This window comes from Liolophura sinensis, chromosome 13 (assembly GCF_032854445.1).
Source record: "Liolophura sinensis isolate JHLJ2023 chromosome 13, CUHK_Ljap_v2, whole genome shotgun sequence".
Taxonomy (NCBI): Eukaryota; Metazoa; Mollusca; class Polyplacophora; order Chitonida; family Chitonidae; genus Liolophura; species Liolophura sinensis.
In genome coordinates this window covers 7,131,475-7,155,944 of record NC_088307.1, presented here as the reverse complement: position 1 = coordinate 7,155,944, position 24,470 = coordinate 7,131,475, and the positions used below count along the sequence as shown (strand labels likewise).

The window sequence follows — 24,470 nt, the reverse complement described above, 5'->3', positions numbered from 1 at the left end:
GAAAGTTGCTTTGCATAAGTGTTTTGTAACATAGTCTATCTGATGACTCCTTCATTTATGATGACATAGCGTACAGGTACATGTAGTTACTTCTGAGAAACACAACTAAGTTGCCCCCAGGAGAATGACTCTTCCTGTACGTTGAGAACATTTGTGTGCAGAATGCAATTTTTTTTAAAAATCAGTGGGATCAAAAAATTGACCCCCAGGGACATTGAACTAAAACCTGGATCTAATTTTTCGCCAAATTATCCTTAAATGAATTAGTATATGTATATGTAGAGAGTTTATCAATCCCTGTTAATTGAAAGTTTTTGTGTGTGTGGTTGTGTGGGTTTTTTTGTGTTTTTTTTTTTTTGCTTAGTTTTTCGTTTTTTTCTTCACAATATAGGAATTTTTCGCTGGAGTAATTTAAAGTTTATTTCTAATTTATTTTTCTTCACCTATTAAAATTGTCCTATTTTAATAGATATCCTGTTTGTAGTGTGAGACCTACATGGAGCTTGACCAAATCCCGACTAATAATGGTTGGGTAGTTTATGGTGAATTTTAGAAGACATTCAGTGAAAATTATGATTAAATGCTGACCCAGCGCAGGTGGACCACCAATTCACCTTTATTATTTACCTTTGCTCTGTGTGTCACTGTGTCAGTGTTTATGTCTACCTGGCAACTCTTGAAGCACCACGGCTCCTTTCCCTTCCACTTGACTGACTCCCCCTCCCACCACCATACAGGTTATCTGTGACGTCCCAAGGCGTATTGTGAACACATCTGTATTGGGGCGAACAAGCAGTGGTATTGTTGGTGTGTTTACCTAAGTTTTTAGTTCATACCACATATTGAGCACTCACCAGTAATCATGGTACACAGGTAGGTGTAAAACCCACACAGATTTTTACCTGTCTGCATTATGGCCTTACCTGTACCTATATGCCTACCTTCAGGAGTATTTAGTGTACGTGTGTATACCTGTCCAGCTGTCAGGTGTGGAAATGGGGCAGTAGAACATGATGAGTTATTTAAGGAATACCTGTGTAAAGCCAGAGAGTAGGTCGGAGTGTGACAGGACAGGATATGCCCGTATCACTCACACTTTATTAGACATCTCAACCAATGATTACCAGTGAATCAGCAGTTTTGGTGTACTAGCTGCTCATGACCAAACTTGCTTTATAATAACATGAATGTATCTTGAATGTTTTATTACGTGTATAGTACCTTGAAAAACCTGATAAAATGAAGAGTGTTTAATAACACTGTCTCAGTATGATCACGCTGCGGCTGTCAACATCCTGTCAATATCCTGTCAGTATCCTGTCAATATCCTGTCAGTCTCCTGTCAGTCTCCTGGCAATATCCTGTCAATATCCTGTCAGTATCCTGTCAATATCCTGTCAGTATCCTGTCAATATCCTGTCAGTATCCTGTCAGTATCCTGTCAATATCCTGTCAAAATCCTGTCAGTATCCTGTCAGTATCCTGTCAATATCCTGTCAGTATCCTGTCAATATCCTGTCAAAATCCTGTCAGTATCCTGTCAGTATCCTGTCAATATCCTGTCAGTATCCTGTCAGTATCCTGTCAATATCCTGTCAGTATCCTGTCAATATCCTGTCAATATCCTGTCAGTATCCTGTCAATATCCTGTCAATGTTAGTATGAATCTTTCATTAGAATCAAACTACTCAGTGCTGCTATTGAGAACATAAAGCCCAAGGCATTTATATGTCTGTAGAACCAAATGACAAATGTCAACACTGTCTGTATCTGTCTCTCCACAGAGAAGCAAACCATATTCTCACCACATTGTGGCTGCCACAGTCATAGTGGTATTAATCATTCATTCATTCATTCATTCATTCATTCATTCATCCGTTCAGTATCTACCATCTACCATTATCAAATACAGCACTTAACAACAAACAAATTTAAGATTTTCCGTTAAGATTGGGGCAATTTCATAATGTTCTGTTCCAGGCCGGACGATTTTCTGTTAAGATCATGGGAATGTAGTAATGTTCTGTCCTAGACCAGAGTTACTGGTAGCCTGAATCTTAAGTGTCTCATGGGCAATTCAAAGCCCATCCAACACGGACAATATTTGTTGTTGAAATTGAGATTTCTTGAACCGGACAGCAAAAACTTCTCGAAATTTACTCAGTTTACTCCAGTCTGGAATACTTGATCCAAGCAGTCAGCTTGTTTAGTTTTGGGCAACAAAAAATTCAGTTACACAAGAGCCGGGCACAAGATTTCGCTTGTCTGCAGGCAGTCGGGATCTTGTGAGATTGTTGTCGTCTACATCAGCCAGTCGGCGTTTATGGAAGTCTCATGTGAGTACATATAAAATGGAAGCTGTGACAACTTTTTTTTTTAAGTCACATGACCTTGAATGTATCATGTGACCGTTTTTCGCTGCCGAAATCTTGAAAAAATGGACAACAAATGTTGCTTGTTTTCGTGTAACCGATATTCCAGATTATTTGACACAGGCTTAACATTTTCTAGTGAGATTAGGGGAATTTAGTAATGTTCTGTCCCAGGCCAGACTTACATGTAATCTGAGCCTTGCATGCCTCGTTGTTTGTGTTGCTTTCCTATAAATACCACTCCGTGTCATGCCCAGCTCTTTTTTTTCTTGTTGCATTGCCAAAGGAAGATACACATTTACCAGTTGTCTACTTTAGCTGTCTGTCAGTCAGTTCATCTTGAAACAGTTTTTGCAGACTTTTTTTTTTTCCAAACTGGTCCATCATCTTGAACTAAAGATTTGCTTTACAAAGTTTCAGTGTGTGATGATGTTTCGTCCATTTTTGACAAAATTATGGTTATATTTATTCTGTAGTGAACCTTGACATACATGTGGCTATTTTTATGACAGAGAAAGCATTTAATGGACATGTGAATATTGCGAAAGCAGTGAATGTGTTGAACAAAGTTTAATGTGAAACACGATCAGAATATAACTAACAATGTGAAAGGTTATTGCGCTGTTTCTTGCGGTGTACCATCAAATGACAGGAAAACAAAACAGTATTTCACAATGTATTGTACAGGAGGTTCCGTGTAACCATATACAGGTAGCTCATCTGACCACATCTGGCTTGAGCCACATGATTGGCTGAATGATTTGGAAGAATGTAGGGGAAAGGAGAATATGGTGGAGCTATGAATCAGAGACTATGGGCCGACAGCTGTGACTGTTGCACCTAAGTGAGGGTGGATTTCGCAATCTGAACATAAATGTGTGCTCAGTTTTAAATTCTGCCCTCCTTTATAGGCTTATTGATTGGCATGCTTTTCTTCTTTTATTCCAGGCAGACTGATTTTAATCTTGTCAATTTCATTTTTTTTTTTTTGTTGCATTTGTTTTTTTCTTTTCTTTTTTTTTTCTCTGCAAACTACTTAATGTGATACATTTTCATAATGGCTTTTAAATTTGGAAGTGTATTGATTTTTGATTTTGTGGTGATTTTTGATTTTGTGATGATTTTTGATTTTGTGATGATTTTCGCATCTGAAATATTGTGTATATTGATAGATCATTTAGAGAAACCTAGCCACTCTTTAACCTAATAGTATGTTTATACTTTAACCTAATTGGTATACAGTAGAGTGGATAAGTTCTGAGCTCACAATTTAATGAACACCAATCAACTAAATATATATATACCAAAAAATATATAAAAAAAAACATTCATTGAAAACCACCTGTCCCACCAATATGGAGTGAGTGCTTGGGGTTTAACGTGGTATCCCACCAGTATGGAGGCACCCCTTTCAGAATGTCTGTTTTAATGTGTATACTCCCTCAGGTCATCTGCTGTTGAGGAAGAACCATGTTTTAGATCCCTGGATTTTCTTAACAAGATGTCCTCCTTATATTAATATTTTTAGCACTTTATAACAGTTCAAAACAGAATGCAACGACCTACTGGTAGCATGTCTTTTTTAAATATTAAGATTTTGTGATGTCTTTTTAACCCTGCTATTTTTACTTCTTGTCACTTACACAATGCAGTTGTCAGAAAATTTGAGTATTAATTAAATGTGATTATATGTTACTATAATTAGTAAGATATTCCCTTTGTTTTATCATCTGATGAGGTATATTATCATCTAGCCTAAATGACCTTCAATTGCACCCACAAAAGTGCACTTTAGAGGCAAAGAAATGTCTCCAAAAGTTATTTTTGGGTGTTGAAACTTACAATTTTCCAGTAGAATATCATCGCTTGTGCCAAGCAAACCTCAAAACAGTTCTCTACACATCGGTACCTACTGATTCAGGAAAATGGTTAAGTTAGTCATGGATGAAATTTATTGTCATCTAGGGTGTATAATTAAACCTTCTCATCTGTACATGTATCAGAATATTTATTTTATTTATCTGATTGGTGTTTTATGCCATATTCAAGATTATTTCACTTATACGACGGCAGTCAGTATTATGTTGTGAGGAAGCCGGGCACAGCCTGAGGAAAACCCACGACAATCTGCAGGTTGCTGCCAGACCTTCTGGAGAGGCTAGAGAGGAAGTCATGTATGAGAATAAATCACTAAGCTAATCACATCATAAATGAACATAAATTAAATACCTTTGATTTCCTAGATACAAATTTTTAGGAGATTTCTGGTACATGTAGTTCAGTAGGTCACCGTGTTTGTTAGTACGTGTGTATCAGAAGTGAGTCAAAATGTTTGATGCCGAACTGTTTCACAGTTTGTGTGCAGAATTGCGAAATCGTGGGACACATTGGGAATCAGACCACCAAAATGTGAAACTACACAGCAAAATCACTTATTATTTCATGGATTTTTCACTTACTAATCATTGTGCTATAATGTGAAGTTCATAGTGAAAAATCTTGTGAACAATTAAGTGATTTTATACACCAAATTAAATATTTAAACTTTGATTGATTTTTCAACGAATCTCATGGCTTCTGTACTACAGTTAGTGCTGCAAGGCGGTTTTATACTTTTATATTAAATGAATTTATAGGTGATTTACAGTAGTTTGTAGAGTTTGGCAGCCGCGTTTGGTTCGTAGGTTGTGAGATTTTTAACATTGTTCTGTGGGAACAGTAGTGGTACAAAGGCAGTATTCACCATAGTTTGAACTTGTTATGATTATGCGTGGTTACAGTTTATGGATGGTGCGATCACGGTAATATTTGCCCATAATACGGTTATCGTCTCATGATTCTTATCAGGCTGACAGTACTGATTGTGATGCGGGTTTGGCTGCAGGCTTAAGTCAGCAAATTTGACGGGTATTTGACCTCAGTGGTTTATTCTGGCCACTTCAGGTTCCTCTCCCTCAAACCTGATTCAGGCGTCATACAAGTGAAAAATTCTTGAGTACAGGCTTAAATCCCGATCAAGTATACTGGTAAATACAAAAAAAAAAAAAACATACTGAAAATAAGTACAGAATAGCATTAGAATACTGCTATAATTCCTCACCTTATTTCCATCAACCTGACCATCATTAGAGAAGGATATAAAACATTATATCATTAAATAATTAATTATCTTTTATACTTCATGGTATGTTTTGCATTAAAAGATCATGTCTCTTTTAAAAATAAATAAACATGCTTAGAAATCTATTCGATAAACGATCTTAGACTAAAATCTGAATTTCAGTCATTAAATTTGGTATGTTCCTTTCCCTTATTTCTAATAGCTGAAATTTGTTTCACAATAACTTCCCCACAGTATATGATTTTTCACTTTGTTTCATAAGAAGTAACGATTTTAAAAAAGTGATTTGCAATTTTGACTTAAGTCTAAGATGGTTTACCGAATAGATTTCTAAGCATGTTTATTTATTTTTAAAAGAGACATGATCTTTTAATGCAAAACATACCATGAAGTATAAAAGATAATTAATTATTTAATGATATAATGTTTTATATCCTTCTCTAATGATGGTCAGGTTTATGGAAATAAGGTTTTCCACTTTGAAGTTTATTGTGTTTTAAGTTTAAGATGGCTTCGTGATTCTGGGGGCCAGAACTCTACAACTAGATAGATGTATCTGTATGGTGACTTCACTTTGAAGTTTATTGTATATTAAGTCTAAGATGGCTTCGTGATTCTGGGGACCAGAACTCTACAACTAGATACATGTATCTGTATGGCGACTTCACTTTGAAGTTTATTGTGTATTAAGTCTAAGATGGCTTTGTGATTCTGGAGACCAGAACTCTACAACTAGATGGATGTATCTGTATGGTGACTTCACTTTGAAGTTTATTGTATATTAAGTCTAAGATGGCTTCGTGATTCTGGGGACCAGAACTCTACATCTAGATACATGTCTCTGTATGGTGACTTCACTTTGAAGTTTATTGTGTATTAAGTCTAAGATGGCTTTGTGATTCTGGGGACCAGAACTCTACAACCACATACATGTATCTGTATGGTGACTTCACTTTGAAGTTTATTGTGTATTAAGTCTAAGATGGCTTCGTGATTCTGGGGCCAGAACTCTACAACTAGATACATGTATCTGTATGGTGACTTCACTTTGAAGTTTATTGTGTATAAAGTCTAAGATGGCTTCATGATTCTGGGGCCAGAACTCTACAACTAGATACATGTATCTGTATGGCGACTTCACTTTGAAGTTTATTGTGTATTAAGTCTAAGATGGCTTCGTGATTCTGGGGCCAAAACTCTACAACTAGATAGATGTATCTGTATGGTGACTTCACTTTGAAGTTTATTGTGTATTAAGTCTAAGATGGCTTTGTGATTCTGGGGGCCAGAACTCTACAACTAGATACATGTATCTGTATGGCGACTTCACTTTGAAGTTTATTGTGTATTAAGTCTAAGATGGCTTCGTGATTCTGGGGGCCAGAAATCTACAACTAGATATGTGTATCTGTATGGTGACTTCACTTTGAAGTTTATTGTGTATTAAGTCTAAGATGGCTTCATGATTCTGGGGGCCAGAACTCTACAACTAGATACATGTATCTGTATGGTGACTTCACTTTGAAGTTTATTGTGTATAAAGTCTAAGATGGCTTCATGATTTTGGGGGCCAGAAATCTACAACTAGATATGTGTATCTGTATGGTGACTTCACTTTGAAGTTTATTGTGTATTAAGTCTAAGATGGCTTCGTGATTCTGGGGCCAGAACTCTACAACTAGATACATGTATCTGTATGGTGACTTCACTTTGAAGTTTATTGTGTATAAAGTCTAAGATGGCTTTGTGATTCTTGGGACCAGAACTCTACAACCACATACATGTATCTGTATGGCGACCTCATTTTGAAGTTTTTGCGTATTATATTTTACAGCTATCTTCTTTTTTTTTTTTTCGCTTCGTATTTACACATTAAACATTCTTGCTTTAAACAACTCACCTAAAATGTTTTCTTTTATTTTTTCCACGTGAAGTGTAAATAGATGTATAATGTTGGTACTTGTGTGTTACACCATGTGTTCAGAGGATTTCGCAATCTCTCTCTCTCTCTTTCACCTGATCGTCGTAGGGGATCATTTCTTATGCCCTTTCAGCTGACTCATAAAGTACACCGGCTATACAGTCATTGTGCTCAACATTTTGCTCTTGTGTATGTTTCTTCAAATGCCACTAAGCATTTTATCTTGAGCCTTATTTTTCAGCCACATTAAATGCCATCGGCTGAGAGCGCACATGTTCTTCATATTTAAAAAAAAAATGGAATTGTATAAATTGTGTTATTTATTTTAGATTATTGTTCAATGTCCTGCTCAGAAATTTTTGACTTTGTATACATGAAGGTGATTGGTTATATGGTTGGAAGAAACTGGAGGTCACGGGGTTAAATTGAACATGAGCAGTTAATGGTGTATTCATTATATTTCCTATTCATGCCCACTGCTGTGTTATAAAGGGATTTATAAATTGTCAGATTTGATACACTCACCCAGTGTAAATAATTCAGATTTCAATTTCCATTTCAAAACAGTTACTTTTTGATGATCTTAGAAAAATGAATACGCGTAAACTATCTTGCTTTAAAATAAGAAAGTCTTCCAAAAAAAAAAAAAGAATAAGACGAATTTTGATTTCTTTTCTCTTAAACAGCAACTTTGCCAAATTTTTAACTTCTGTTTGTTGAATTCAGTGACTCATTTCAGAATCTCTGATTAATAATACAGTAGACTCTCTGAAGGCCGACCGTACTCAGAACCGAAGAAAAATGTCGGTTTTGGCAAGGTGTCAGTGTATTAAACATGGGCAAGTAGCCTTAAATAACAACAACAACAACATGTGTATTGTACATACATAAACATTTAATTCAACTCGATGCACAGTGATGCATAGCAACAAACTATGGAAAGAAGCCGATCTGTACTTTTACTTTAGTACATACGTATAATTACTTTACAAAAAATCTAACTTTATCACTCAAGTTCATTTCTACGCCACGACGCTTTGCTGGTCTACTGGCCATGGTCGGATGTTGTCAGGGCAGTAGCGGGGAAAAATGTGACGGCAACTGTTATTTGAGGCATTTTTATTCAGTGACAGAAAAAGGACCGTGAAATGTTGTCGGTTTTGACAAGATGCCGGTCAATAAAGATGTTGGTGTTGGTGTTGAGAGAGTCCAGTGTATATTCCATTTCTGCACCACAAAACTTGTAGTTTGAAGGAAGACCCAGATATGAACCTTCCTTTCAAAGCTGATGTAACACAGTACATATTAATAGTATACTTGTCTGAAATGAATTTCAACTAAATATGATTAACAGTTAGCTAACTTTGACTCAGAGAACTGGGATGGTCTGGCCCAGTTTAACTGTTCATATCTTGGAGAAAAACTCCACCCAGACAGACGGAGATAGTCAGTGCCCACATGTATTTGTCAGCTATTGTCCCCCGCTCTATTCAGCATTGTATCATCCTTTAATCCAACAGCTCCAGGGTGTTAAATATTCCGTGTAGATGGCTCACTTTTTTAATAGTATTAAACATCAATAAACTCGGCATTAAAATGGTGTGATACTGCTTTTTAGTCAGTCCAGAAGTGAATTGAAGCTGGATTGACTGCGCACTGAAGTGTTAGTAGACATCCCTTTCAGTTATATAAACTCAGCATCAAAGTGTTATTAGACATGTCCTTCAGTTATATACGTGTAAGCCCAGTATTGAAATGTTACGAGACAGCCCATCAGGTAGTTGTTGACCCAGCATTGAAATGTCATGAGACAGCCCATCAGTTAATTGTTGACCCAACATTGAAATGTCATGAGACAGCCTATCAGTTAATTGTTGACTCAGCATTGAAATGTTACGAGACCGCCCATCAGTTAATTGTTGACCCAGCATTGACGAGATAGCCCATCATTTAATCAGCTGGCATAAATACGGTTAATTTGAGACATCCTTTTAATTGAATTGAGTTTTTTTAAGGGAGATAATTTCAGTCCTTTTTCTCCCATGGGGCAAAAGACAGTATCAACAATTTACCCTTACAGATACAAGTCAAAGGAAAACTGACCTCTTCAGAAAAAAAAAGCAGAAAATTGATGTAGCATTTTATCACTGTGATAACTGATAATTTGTGTAACATCAATATGTGTATGTCGAACTCTGTTTGTGATCTGTGTTTGCCAACATAGCTATGCCACACAGATGTTTAAGCAGGGAATCAGGGTGGGGCAGGGCTATTTTGGTCCAGGATGTTCCATTTTAAATACAAACACATTATTTACAGCAGTATTTAAGAGATCAGAGTGACTGAGGTCAGCCACACCTGTACAGGTTTGGTACTTGTCACAGGTGAAACAAGCTGCTAATGTGTTTACCTGGCTTTGTGACATTCTAATCCTCCAGTCTGAGACTACAGATCTAGAGCATGGGCTAAGTAACGAATGGGTAGTTTTAGAGAGTCTGGGGTGGGCACTTCTGAAGGGGGTGGTGTTATTAAGTATGGATGTAATTAAGTGACCTTTACACAATTGTTCCCTTCATTGCAAAATACTAAACTCATTTTCCCACCCCCTCTCTGAATATTACTTGTACGATGTATCAACAAATAACATTTGTTATTGCATTAATATATAATGAAAACTAAAATAACTTCAGCGTTATTAAAAGTGGCCATAGTCTTTAGTACAGCGTAAAATACCAATTAAATGAATAAATAAAGTTCAAAGTGGTCATATTCTTTCGTACAGCGTAAAACAAAAATCAAATGAATAAATAAAGTTTAAAGTGGTCGTATTATTTATTACAGTGTAAAACACCAAATCAAATGAATAAATAAAGTTCAAAGTGGTCATATTCTTTAGTACAGCGTAAAACACCAATCAAATGAATAAATAAAGTTCAAAGTGGTCATATTCTTCAGTACAGCGTAAAACACCAATCAAATGAATAAATAAAGTTCAAAGTGGTCATATTCTTCAGTACATTGCGTAGTCCTCGTCAGTCATGGTCTAACTGATGCCTGTAAATTTATCTGCATGAACATTTTATTTCTAGCCGCCATCGTTTAGGCGACATATTCTTGAGTACTGTGTAAAACACCAATGAAATAAAAAAAAAAAATAAATGCATTTGTAAGATATAGTTCAACTGTATAGTTTTGTAATCCCTTTTAATTAAAATTGTATAATTATTTTTAGATGTACGAGTATGTAAAAAAAAAGTATTTAAACTGAAAATGCAAAGTAATTTATAGGTCCTTTTTTTTTCTCTTTATTCTTTTATCTTTGTAATGAAAAATGGCAGACAGATATAGCATTAAAGGAAATCGATGACTAGTTTGCACATCATAACTTTTGTTACATTATAGATGTTACAACTGATTTGGAAGTATAGGAATTATCTTAGAATTTTACCATTTTAAGAGCAAAAATTTAACACACAGATATGCCAAAATATACTTTAAAAAAAGCTAAACATGTACATTTGAGCTCATGTTATAAAGCATCCGTATTTATTTTTCTAATTATGAAAAAGATGACGCAGGCTACACTTTGTTAAATATTTATAAAGTTATACGTGATTACTGTGAAAAAGATCTGGATTTATAATCAAGCCAAGCCCGATTATTGAATAATCTACATGTATTACCAGGGACAAACATTGAATAATCTACATGTATTACCAAGGACAAACATTATGATTGCGCAGTTTATTTCCCTTTTAAATGACTTTTAAAGTAAATAACAAAGCATAACAATTAATTGTCGCAGTCAGGGGTGAGCCAGCCTGTTTAGGTGATATAACCCTCTTTATTTATCCTGAATGAATGGCAGATCAGTAATGCGTATACATATTTATATACACAGTGAATGGCCTAAAAGTTCACCAGTGAAAGGTATACTATTCGGACAGTTCTATTAATCTTTTTAAAAAAAAAGGTGTTTTGAGGGATGTATTTTGTACTGATTATCAGTTTAAGTACCAAAAGTAATATTTTGTGACATGTATTTACCTTAAAAATGCCCTTTGTTGGGGAGATGGGAGGATTTTTAGGTCATGTACATTTGTCAGGGATATGTCGCAATTCCATATCTGTTTTCTGCACACATATTCTGGCGTTGTGGTTTTACAGTGACTCTCATGTTCCTCGTGGCTACTCCCACTGCCCCGACTACTGATAAACCCTTGTGGTCAGCAGCACCACAGTATAAACCATATAGTTAGTAGAAATCCGTGAGAAAGTGTAATATTAAGCTCATAGCCAGGATCCTGTCAGTTGATTTTTTTGTACATGTACTGAAAGGTGTAGCGGATGAAACCTCAAAACAGAACAGTATAAAGGTTTGCCTGAACTGAAAGGACAAATCTACCAGACCTATGACCTTGATGAAAAAAAATAAACAGGTGCACACACAGAGAGAATACAAATGAATAAAAGATCTGTAAAGTTGTAAGCTTATGAATTTTTTTTGTGGTGATATCAAATTTAACATCCTTTACATTTTTTTTGATGTCAAAAGTTTTGTTAATAATTTCTGTAATGGCTTGTAGGAAATTTGATAATTAAGTTCCACATATTTTATAAATGCCTATATCTACTGTAAAATTGACAATAATAAATATAGTAGCCAATGATATTGATACTCACTTTGATGTTAGTTAAAACTTAATACATGTGTTTGAATCCTCGATTACATGTGTTTCAATCCTTGATTACATGTGTTTCAATCCTTGATTACATGTGTTTCAATCCTTGATTACATGTGTTCATTTACATGCACATGTAATCCAGGTCATGAAGGCAATGTTCGGATCCATATCAGATCCTCAAATATGGTTTATGGCCACAAAAGCCCAAAATAATATAAGAATCAAGAGACTGAAATTTTAGAAATGTGTTGACACTTCCCCGTGCTTTGATAAAGCTATTGTTGAAAATATGTGATCTAATGTCAGTTGCCAATTACGTGTTGTTAGTGAGTTGCATACATAGGCTAATATAAGATATATTCCAGCACTGACTTTCTAGATTTTATTTTCGAATGTTATTCAAACATTTGAGATTTATATGTGAGTGCCCAATTTATGAAGCCATGTTTTTCCCAAAATAATACAGTCAAATTAAAAAAAAAAAATAAGGAATATTGTATATGTGTATTGTCAAACTTGTATCTAAGCTCTGCTGTCAGTCAAAGGAGTGTTTGTGTACAAATTTGTCTATAGCCACTTTGCTTATGTGCATATATGTATAGGTTGTACACACTGTAATTGTTCCACTAGGATACGACCCACCTTAGCTATCCACCCACCTCCATTCACACGGACTTATGTTGGGATTTTAGGCAATGATGCGATGCCGGACTGTGGCCACTTCTAATGGGAACATCACAGTGTGAACTGAAATCACTAGCCCATGTCGCTGTAATGGTTCAAGCAAAATGTGTTCACCTTTGAAGAAAACTGCTTGAATATACATGTATATACTGGCCTTTGGACATTTTAAAGTCAGGTATAGATCTACATGTTTTTTTAGACATACCACATCATGATGTAATGGAAGCTGGGGTTTTGGTAAGTTAGCTGTCTAGTTATAAGTTGTTATGGTCATTATCTCACAAGGCATTAAACAGTCGGTCAGTCAGTCAGTCAGTCAGTCAGTCAGTCACTTTATTTATTTACTCTTTTTTTTTTTAAACTGTTAGACACATTGAACCATAAACATATTATATTTACATACTGCATTTTACTTAAAACTTGGTGTTCGGAAATGCATTTTTGGAACCACATGAAGGCCTTAAAGTCATAAAATGTATTAAAAACTCATTAGCAACATTACCAAATCTCTTTAACTCTAACAAGCGTATTAGTTTTTCACTGTGACAGATTTGAGGCTTATATAGATTCAGGTGATTCTTATTGCAGTGGGCTGAGAGCATTATTAGGGTATGTTACTCATAATGATATTAAATGCCACAGGCTTTAATTGTCCCTGTTTGTGTGTGGGCATGTTGTGATGATTTTACATGTGATAGTTTGTGATTGTTATAAATAAACGAATGAGTTATTCGTTACATTCTCATATCAGAGAAAGGGCTCCATTAACTTTGAAAGGTTAAAGTCAATATCAGCACTTATGATTGGCCTGGTTTATAATAGACATAACATACTTTGAAATATGTGGGATTTTTGAAAAGTACAATTTATGTACCTGTACTATAACTAAAAAAGCAAGATGCATTTTTTTTTTTTTTTTGTGAAAGGAGACTCAAAATTTACATCCCACGTGTGGGGATGTGAATGTTGACCAAATATTTAAATCACCTATAACTTCTTTCTTTTTGACATGTGATTATGTTAATTTCTGTGTGTTTCAAAAGCTGGTGCATTGTATTGTAAAGCATCGAATTGGTGAGAGAGTGAAATGATGCTAATGGAGGCATTTGCTAATTTCTGGCTTGGCTTTAATTTCTTCAAGATTACAATCTGTAGACAAAACTTGTGTCAGTTCATAAGAAAGGGTAACTCCCCCCCCCCCCCCCCCCCCCCCCGCTCTCACTGTTTGTCGTGTGGAAATAAGCAGTAGGACAAGGACGGTGTCTAGTACCAAGTCGTATTTTCTCTGGGCCAAACAGTTTGGTGCAGGACAAAACTGTGATGTAAATAACATTGTAATATTTTTTTTAAATACATGAATAGCTGGAAGGTTTACCATGATGTCCTGCATCAACTCACAATTATTTCCATTCCTGTGTAGTCTATTAACATTCATTGAAGATCACTTAATTGTCTTCCACCACAATGGTTTACATTACATGTGGGAAAGTTAGATAGTAAATTGCCAATGGTTGATGGTTTATGCCGGACACTCCAGTTTCCTCCCACCCATGACACTGATAGCTATCGTGTAAGTGGAAATTCTTGAGTACGCCATAGGGCAGCAAACAAATAAATAAAAAAAATAAACAGGAATAGCCATATCCAGGTTCAAATACAATAAAACTGTACCAGTAGCTGTATTTTTTTGTTTTGTTTTTTTGTATTTATACAGCTAGTGTACTCAGTACGTGCCTTCAGTCATGTACGCAGGAATTTTCTCTTTTTCTTTCCCAATGAATTGAATGTACCTTTTGTCGATGTTGGTGATGCCCTTGTTATGTAAATACACCACGTCTGCATCAGAAAGGTGGACATCAGGGGTTTATTAAAGGCCTCTGTCAAAGGTTTATATATACGTGATTGTGGGCAATGCAGGCATTGGCTAGACCACATAACATCGGTGTGTGAGGGCATGAAAGCCCAAGTACAGGTAGCCTGCATGTCCCATTGAGGCATTGCTGAATGGAATTACGTGAGAGTATCAGAGGGCTAAACACAGGGGCACATGTAGGGTTAAATGTACCCTCTGCCTGGCTGACAGGCCGAGTGACGGACAATGACCGTTTGTCACCCTCAGTAATCTCCAGACTGGGCGGGCAATTCTGTGAAAGTATTAGACATGCTGTTTGCGCTGTGGGGTCATTGTTTTTCCAATTGGTCGCCCACCTGTGCCTGGTTTGCGGTTGTATATGTGGTTGTACTGCATACGTAGCAGTAGAGTATAAAAAGGGTGATGTAGCCGGAGGCCTTTGTGTGTGTGGTAGAGTGTGCGGTGTGTGTCAATAGCTCAGAGCTTTAATAGGGAGAAAAGTTTTCTGCTCCCCTCAGAGCCAGCTTTATAGCTTTTGTAACCATCTCACAGAGCTCCCAGCTCTCACAGGTAAGTTGAGAAAGAAGGATTTGGTTGTTTACTGAATGCTTTTTTATTATGTATGTATTTATTTTGGTTTATGGCTGGAGGACACCAGAGTTTTGAACTACAGACTTTCACTGGGTACCTTCAGAAAAACTGCCGCGGATGTGACAGCTGGAGCTGGACTTGAACCCATGCTTTCAATATTTAATAACATGGTTAGAATTGTCTGTTAATGGTGAATATTGAAAACAAAAAAACATTGCTGTTGTCACTGTTACTAGCTTTTGTTTTACACATAGTGTATTTGTCTTTGATGTCAATGTATTATTGGTTCCCTAGGAATTAGTAAACATTTGGGAATTAATTTGTGTTTATATGTACTTTTTAAATAATGTACAGATATTTATTTTTATCAGTTTGAAGATTTTTATACCTGCAGAAAGTATATTTATTTTTGATCAGGACATTTTTGGTGTCTTTGTATGTCTAAAATGTTTTGCTTTTGTTTTTATATTGCTGGAGATATAAGCATTCTTTTTTTATGGAAGAAAAAAAGAAAGTACAGCATCATTTTCCTATATTTAGATCAGTTTGTTTATCTCTTTCACAATAGACGAAAGCTAAACTTCATGAAAAAGGAAGTCCTGTATTTATTTTTTTGTTTCCAATGTAAATAAACAAAAGTTACCTTAAGTCCTGAATAAAAAAAGAAATGGATCTGTACATTTATCTCTCACGTGATAAGGAAAAGCTAACTTGCCTTTGAAATAAAAAAGTAGTTGTTGATCTCCCTGTTGATTAAAAAAAAAGCTAACTTATTTTGTTTAGGATCTGTTTATCCTTTACTTTTAACATGATAAAGAAAAGCTGATGAATCCTGATAAACATCTAATCATGTGCTAGTTCTTTCACGCCATTTATTATGTGTCTGTAGTTTTACCATGTGGTTAATTTTGTGTGCAATAATTACTAGTCGAAAAGGCCACATTCGTAAGACATGTACATGTACATGTAGCCAATTGTGGTGTAGAACACAATAATTATTGTTGTACGTGCAGCCTGATACTTCCAGTACTGATCAAAATGTAGCCAGATGTTTAGTACACAGCTATTTTTGTTGTGTCATAATTTATACAAGCCACATTCACAAGAAATGTACTTAAATGTTGTTTTGCTAAGAAATGTAGCCATTTGTTGTTTATTGTACTCCATTTAAATATAGTTTGTGTTTTACAAGCCAAAACTTTTGATGCGATTCTCAAAAGAAATATCACCATTGGATGTTCATTGTACTCCATTTAAATCTATTCTGTGTTTTACAAGCCAACACTTCTGATGCCTTTCTCACAAGAATTATATCCATTTATCCACTTATCCACTTCTCACAAGGAATGTTAGCCATTTGTAGTTTGAAAGACACAGTTTTTTTCTGTGTTACTCTCTGACATTTCTCGTGTTTAATTCTCACAAGGAATGTTAGCCATTTGTTGTTTGAAAGACACAGTTGTTTTTTGTGTTACTCTCTGACACTTCTCGTGTTTAAGTCTCACAAGGAATGTTAGCCATTTGTAGTTTGAAAGACACAGTTTTTTTCTGTGTTACTCTCTGACATTTCTCGTGTTTAATTCTCACAAGGAATGTTAGCCATTTGTTGTTTGAAAGACACAGTTGTTTTCTGTGTTACTCTCTGACACTTCTCGTGTTTAATTCTCACAAGGAATGTTAGCCATTTGTTGTTTGAAAGACACAGTTGTTTTCTGTGTTACTCTCTGACACTTCTAGTGTTTAATTCTCACAAGGAATGTTAGCCATTTGTTGTTTGAAAGACACAGTTGTTTTCTGTGTTACAGTCTGACACTTCTAGTGTTTAATTCTCACAAGAAACGTTAGCCATTTGTTGTTTGAAAGACACAGTTGTTTTCTGTGTTACAGTCTGACGCTTCTCGTGTTCAATTCTCACAAGGAATGTTAGCCATTTGTTGTTTGAAAGACACAGTTGTTTTCTGTGTTACAGTCTGACACTTCTCCTGCTTAATTCTCACAAGAAGTGTTAGCCATTTGTTGTTGAAAGACACAGTTGTTTTCTGTGTTACAGTCTGACACTTCTCGTGTTTAATTCTCACAAGAAATGTAGCCATTTGTTGTGTGAAGCACATATTTGTTATCTGTGTTAAATCCCAAGGCTTCTGGTGCTTAATATGTATCCAGTTGTTGTTTGGCACATAGTTATATTTGTGTTTTGACAGGCCGACACTTCCGATGCCGCTATCACAGAACCTGGATCGGAGAATTCTCCAAGAATGTCGCACCAAGAGAGCAGGTAAGCACTCTGAAAGTCATCATGAACACTTCAATATATTCATGCTCATTATGTTTGAAATATTCAGTATATTATGTGCACATGTATTTATCAATATGACTGTCACACTCAGACTCTTTACTGAGTCGAGTCACACCTAAGACTTTAAAAGAGGAAGTTGTAACTTCTTCGCTTGGCATTCAGCGTGAAGGGGATAGTGTAATCACTGGTTGACCCGTATCATTATAATGGCTCAGATGGGTCGGCTTACTTGCCTTCGGTAAGGGGTCTCAGTGAGGCGGCACCAGATAAAAAGAGCAGTGGAAATACGTTCTGCAACAAGGAGGCACATTACATACACCCTAAGGATTCCTTTGTTGTCATATGACTGACAATTGTTAAGCACAATGTTAAACCTCAGGCACTCACTCACTCACTCACTCAGACTGTTTATGTTCAGGGCAATATTGTTAAAAAGCCAGATTATTCAAGCAAACAAATAAACATTGTGTTTGATTTTTTCTATATTTTTTTTCCAGGTAACGTGGCACACTTTCAAGGTAAGTGTGAGATATGTGATATTTCAGTGGCGAATATGCCAACCGCTTTATGCCAACCGCTTTATGCCACCAGTTTTATGCCACCTGTTTTATGCCACCTGTTTTACAGTATTCGGACTGATCTACAATTTCATGGAACTAGAAGTCCCCGTTTAGTCTTCTGTACTACCAGAACACCAGGGCAATAAATTACATAACTTTTATGTGATTTTTTACTACACTAAATCACATATAGCTTTTTCACCAGTTGTAAATCCCTGTGTTATGTTTGGTGCTACAATACACCAGGGCAATAAATTCCATGAAATTCTATGTGATTTGCAGTAGTCAACAAATAAACACATCATGAAATTGCCAGTACCGTGATAAACATGTACCCATTAAATGAATAAATAAATGAGAACTGTGGGCAAAGGACTTCCATTTTCAATATGAATGACCTGAGAGTTTTTGCACATTGAGCTAGAATGACTCTTAACAAAGAAGAATTTAAAAAAGGTTGCCATAGGAACTATAGGCAAAGGACTTTCATATCCAGTATAAATGATTTGAGAGTTTTGAACTTTTTTTATGGATGTGTCATAATATAACTGGAGTCCTTGTCTACAATGGTGTTGTTGTTGTAGTATTCCTGGGTGGCTCCTGTAACCCGACCACGTGGAGACGAGATGAAGCCATTCCATTCCTCAAGGAGCATGATATCACCTTCTATAATCCTGTAAGTACTCATATCAGATCATTTGATCGTATCAGATCATGTGATCATATCAGATCATGAGATCACATTTCATTTGACATAAGGCAACACTAATTTTATTTTGTGTTTTACATTCAAGCCAACACTAGAAAAATCTAAAAATGGAATAGAAAAGCCCTGAAAATCCATCCGTCTTATTTTGTCCATCTGTATGTTTTTATCATCTTTCTGTTTTTCAAGGTTTTGCTATCGTGTAAACATAAATTCCACAGGAATATTTGTCTACATTTTCCACAAATTAGATCATTTTTTCTGACATTAAAAGAAGTTTTATTCTGCCCATAAAACAACAATTAAAATTGGCATGGCCTAATACTGTGTAACAGTTTGTGTCATTAAAAGAAAAGTCATAGCTGTCAAGTCTACTGCAGGAAATTGGCTGTTTTACCTTTGTTGTTGTGCAAAATCTCTTCTTCCATTTTCTCGCAAGGTCATGATTATATGGCTGAAATTTTGCCGAGGTGACATTAAAGCTATAATCGTTCATTCATACCCACACTTCCTGGTCTGAAATATACACATTTTTTTTTCCTTCACACTGGCCCTTTCCACCAAAGAAATCTGGGTCCGTTTTTACAAGAATTCAAGCAGCAAAATAAGTCTATTTTGGGCATGAATATGCTTTTGTAATTTGTTGACAAAGATCAGGTTGCACATAATACTATGTTTATAGAAAGGCAGTGCATTGTGCAGCATGTGAAAGGTTGAGACTTCTTTCAGAGGCATTTAGGAATTGGGATGGTATAGATTGACAGAGGCATTACTTATGGATAACAATTGCTGGATTTATTGTGTTGGTGACGTTTCGATGTAGGTTCTTACATCGTTATCAAACCATATGAACATACAGAGATACAAGACAACATATATACAGTAAGAGAGTGAGTGGTGTCAACAACAGGCAACAATGTAACATAGATAGTAACTACAGGGTAATGGCTTCAGGGTTTAAGACGGTCACTGTCTAATCCGATGAGCGCCTACCGAGCGCCTACAATGACCTCATCAGATTAGACAGTGACCGTCTTAAACTCTTAAACCCTGAAACCATTACCCTGAAGTTACTATCTATGTTACATTGTTGCCTGTTGTTGACACCACTCACTCTTTTACTGTATATATGTTGTCTTGTATCTCTGTATGTTCATATGGTTTGATAACAATGTAAGAACCTACATCGAAACGTCACCAACACAATAAATCCAGCAATTGTTATCCATAAGTAATGCCTCTGTCAATCAAAGGTTGAGAGTTAAGATATTACATGTATGTGTGTATAAGCATGTTCATAAAGACTATTGGGGGCCTCCGTGGCTCAGTTGTTTAGCACGCTAGCGCAGCGTAATGGCCCGGGAGCCTCTCACCAATATGGCCACTGTGAGTTCAAGTCCAGTTCATGCTGGCTTCCTCTCCGGCCGTACGTGGGAAGATCTGCCAGCAACCTGCAGATGGTCGTGGGTTTCCACCGGTTTCCTCCCACCATAATGCTGGCCGCCATCGTATAAGTGAAATATTCTTGAGTATGGCCTAAAACACCAATCAAATAAATAAATACAGACTATCAGACGACCATAGCTAAATGTACGTGCTGACTTCACTTTGATACTATAATATTATTGTTAGTAAAAGCAGAGTGTCATTGAACAACAATCAGAAAAGAAACTAAATTCGCATCAGTAACTTTGTTAATGCATATCTTGTTAGTAATGAATAATTCTGAAAATTTTATGTGGGTTCTGTAAAAGTTTTTCCGCAGCTTTTAATAAGCGTAGGTTTATTGATAATAGGTTCTTATTTTTGTACTTCCTGCTTGTGTAGTTGAATAGATAAATGAAGTATATAGACATAGCTTGAACACAACACATTGATAGACAACACATTCAGCCAGACCCGGAAGAGTCTTTATGTATTGTTAATGCCATGTTTGTTATCAGAACGACTGATAGCCTTTTTCACTCATGAAAATATGTAAATACTTTGCCCATTGGAGTATGATTTATTTATTTGATTGGTGTTTTACGCCGTACTCAAAAATATTTCACTTTTATGTGACGGCGGCCAGCATTATGGTGGGAGGAAACCGGTCTGAACCCAGGGGAAGCCCACGACCATCCGCAGGTTGCTGGCAGACCTTCCCACATACCACTGGAATATGATGTTGTGTTAGTCAGTGCACAGGAGTGCTCGTTTTTAGTTAGACAGATGTCTTAGACAGATGTTTTGAGGTTTCTTTGAACGGTATGATGCTAGCCTACTCAAAAAAATGTAAGTCTGAAAAACAAAAGTAACGTTTTCTAACATTTATTTGCTCACCTCCCCACCCCCCACCCCCACTGGTCCACTTCTGATATTAAAATAGTTTTTAGACTTTACCTTGTTTACAAATACAGATGCTTATGTCAGCATGTCGAACTTCAAACCGATCAATTATGTGTTTACGTGTAGGATTTATTTATTTATTGGAGTGGTTGTTTTGCCCCGGACTCAAGAATATTTCACTTATACGACGGTGGTCAGCATTATGGTGGGTGGAAACCGAGCAGAGCCCCGGGGGAAACCCATGACCATCCGCAGGTTGCTGACGGACCTTCCCACGTACGGCCGGAGTGTTCACGTGTAGGATAAAAGTTTTCTGACATGCTGCGTAGTTTCATTCTGCTGTTTGTTCTGTCTACAGCAGGTCAGCCATTGGTCCCCAGAACTGATAGAGTTGGAGGATCAAGCCAAACAGGTAAGTCTACAGCCCAGGGTCCGGTTGTTCAAAACCGGTTTAAGACTTAATGCCAGATTTAAGTTTAAGCCAAGTCTTCAATTTTGTACTCAGCCTAAAAAATTGTGCAACATTACAATAAATATGAACTAAAACTGCTGCTGTTATACTTTGATTTTAGAGAACTGCTTTTGGTGCTGAGTTTGTCTAAAAATTTAAATGTAAAATATGATTTAATACCAGTATTAGCTGATAAACTTTCAAACACCAGTATACCTGTTATGATTTAATACCAGTATTAGCTGATAAACTTTCAAACAACTGGGCCCAGTGCACATGGACAACACTTGTTCTTGAAAAACGCATTTCCTGATTGAGGTAACAAAACCATTTGGAAATGTTGTTCATGTGTGTGTAACCACAACAAGGATTCATAACCGATCAGAGTCTTCAAAAATGGACACCAAATGTTGCCCTGTGTGGATAACCAATATTTGAAATCATTTGAGAGGGAGATTCGTGGCATAACGGAGTATATAGGCCAGGTATTGGTAAACCTTATCTGTCTACTAAGAGAGGAATTGGCCTCATGTCTGGTGTCTTCATCATTCAGGTAGCAACATAAATGTATATTTGTTTCGATCAATCTGTTACATGAACAAAGAGAAACTGTTGTGACATGAAACTGAAATTCTGTTGAAAGCAAAGTTAAGCCCCCAAAGCAATTGAACAAACTAACAAAAGAAGATGGATATCACACTGTAAAGCCTATTTTCATTGATGTTTGGTTGACCTGTACGCTTTTGATAACATTCAGAAAAAAACAGGCTGAAAACGATCTAATTGTTAAGTTTGTTCTTTGCACTTTTTGCAGGTGGCGGACCTATTGTTCTTTGTGATTGACAACCAGACGCGAGCGACAGCATCGCGTGTGGAAGTGGCTTACCTCGTTGGTAAGTTCTCAAGTACGTCACCAGCAACATAAGTATATACCTGTTGTGGTGCTCTGTGGTACTCGTTAGTGGTCTTTTTGCCATGCTCACCTGAGAGGGAAGTTGTGCAGCTGATTTTGTGATTCTGACTTTAGCATGCTTATCACACCCTCTCACAATTCAGCTGCTTTACCTCTGAGGCCACTTTCACAAGGAAACCAAAAACTTTGTAAGTCAGATTTGTGTCATTTTTTTTGTTCCATCACAAATGATGATGTCATAACATAAAATGACATGATTTAATCATGTGGAAAGTTACCAAAAAAATGATTTTACAAAGTTTTGTGAAAGTGCCATCTGACTGCATCACTCCTCTTTGTCACAGTTTATACATTGCACATAGCTTGCAACACTCATGAACCCGAAGCACACAACCAATTTTTGCTCGCTCGAAATCAAATCTGGAAATCCAGAAATTCAAAGAGGGAAATAACCTGTCTGCTGTGCCAAAGCAATGGAATACTGTGTTACCAGCTAGGGATGGATTCCAGTGACTTGGTGTATTTAATTTGAAAATTTGATATTAATATGTATCTCAATCTTTATGAATGGCATACGTGTTATGTATATATAGTCAAAATCGGTCTACCAGCAACCTACAGATGGTCTTGGGATTCTCCCGGTCTGTGCCCGGTTTCCACCCAACCTAATGCTGGCCGCCGTCGTATAAGTGAAATATTCTTGAGTACGGCGTAAAACACCAATCAAGTAAATAAATAAATATAGTCAAAATTGCAACAAAAATAATTTGTTGTTCAGATAACTATGATATCATGTGAAAGATATGAATTACAACTTCTGTTTGTTCAGTGGGCTATGTTTCGGTGTAGATACAAATGCTGTTATCAAGCGTAATGATCATATAGTAACAGCAATGGGTATTTAAAGGCTACATTCTTGATATCAGCTTATGAATATTATTATCTATACTGAAACGTTACATAAATAGAAGCTGTGATCCGTTGATATCTTATGTTATCCAACCCAGCTTTTAAATGCCATTGAAAGCAGTGATCATTTGAGAGGGTTTTGTCAAAGTTTGATAGCGTTTTTAACAAAGATGTGATAGTGTTTTGTCAAAACTGGACAGGAGCTGGAGACTGGAGTTTCCTGTCTGCGCACAGCTTTAGCCTAGCGCACACAGACAACATTTTTTGTCGAAAATCAGATTTTCAAATCTCGGTGTCAGATGATCCAGAATATTGGTTACTTGCACACGAGCAACATTTGTTGTCCATTTTTGAAGATTCCAGTTTTGAAAGATGGTCATATGGTACGTTCAAGGTCCTGTGACCCCAAAAAGTTGTCACGGCTATCATTTTGTATGTACTCACATGACATTTCCACACATGCTGATTGGTAGATGTCGATGGCAACGATTTCACAAGATCCAGATTTCCTGCAGTCGAGTGAAATCTTGTGGCCAACTCCTTTGTTTCTGGATTTTTTGTTGCCAAAAATTAAACAACGTAAATCTTTGGATCAAGTCTTTCAGCCTCAGGAATATCTTGTTGTTGTTGTTACTTGCACATGAATAAATTTGGAGGATTTTTTGTTGCCTGGATCAAGAAATCCCGTTTTCGACAACAAATGTTGTCCTTGTGCACTGAGCTTTTGCTTACAGTTTACATCACCTGACTGCACCAGTGCTAACCTCAGTCACTGCTTTATCACTTATTTACTAAATCTACCTCAGCTGTATGTTGTACTTTTACTCTGATCTTCAGTGTATATTAAAAGCTGTATATGACTGCTTTCTTAATAATGAGCTTCCGTCTCTGAAGAAGAGCCATTATTTATGTTCAGTACTCTAGTTTCTTCAGCTACGTTGTATAAACTTGATCGCCATTGTTGGAGTAAAAAGTTCACTTTTTACTTTAAATTAACGAATGAAGTAAATCTATGGATGTAAGGCTTTAGTTTGACTGTAGTTGTAATGTCTTGAAATCTTTAATGAATATTATGACTGAA

At 36.4% G+C, this 24,470-nt stretch overlaps 1 protein-coding gene across 1 annotated transcript in view; it reads left to right on the top strand.

Moving 5' to 3' along the window:
• LOC135480810 (uncharacterized) overlaps nt 1-24,470 on the top strand; it is a 55,279-nt gene that overhangs the window by 16,668 nt on the left and 14,141 nt on the right. The window contains exons 4-8 of the mRNA XM_064760736.1: nt 17,428-17,501; nt 18,020-18,040; nt 18,667-18,758; nt 21,475-21,528; nt 22,382-22,460. Coding sequence (XP_064616806.1) covers nt 17,428-17,501; nt 18,020-18,040; nt 18,667-18,758; nt 21,475-21,528; nt 22,382-22,460 — 320 coding nt within the window. The remainder of the gene's footprint in view (nt 1-17,427; nt 17,502-18,019; nt 18,041-18,666; nt 18,759-21,474; nt 21,529-22,381; nt 22,461-24,470) is intronic.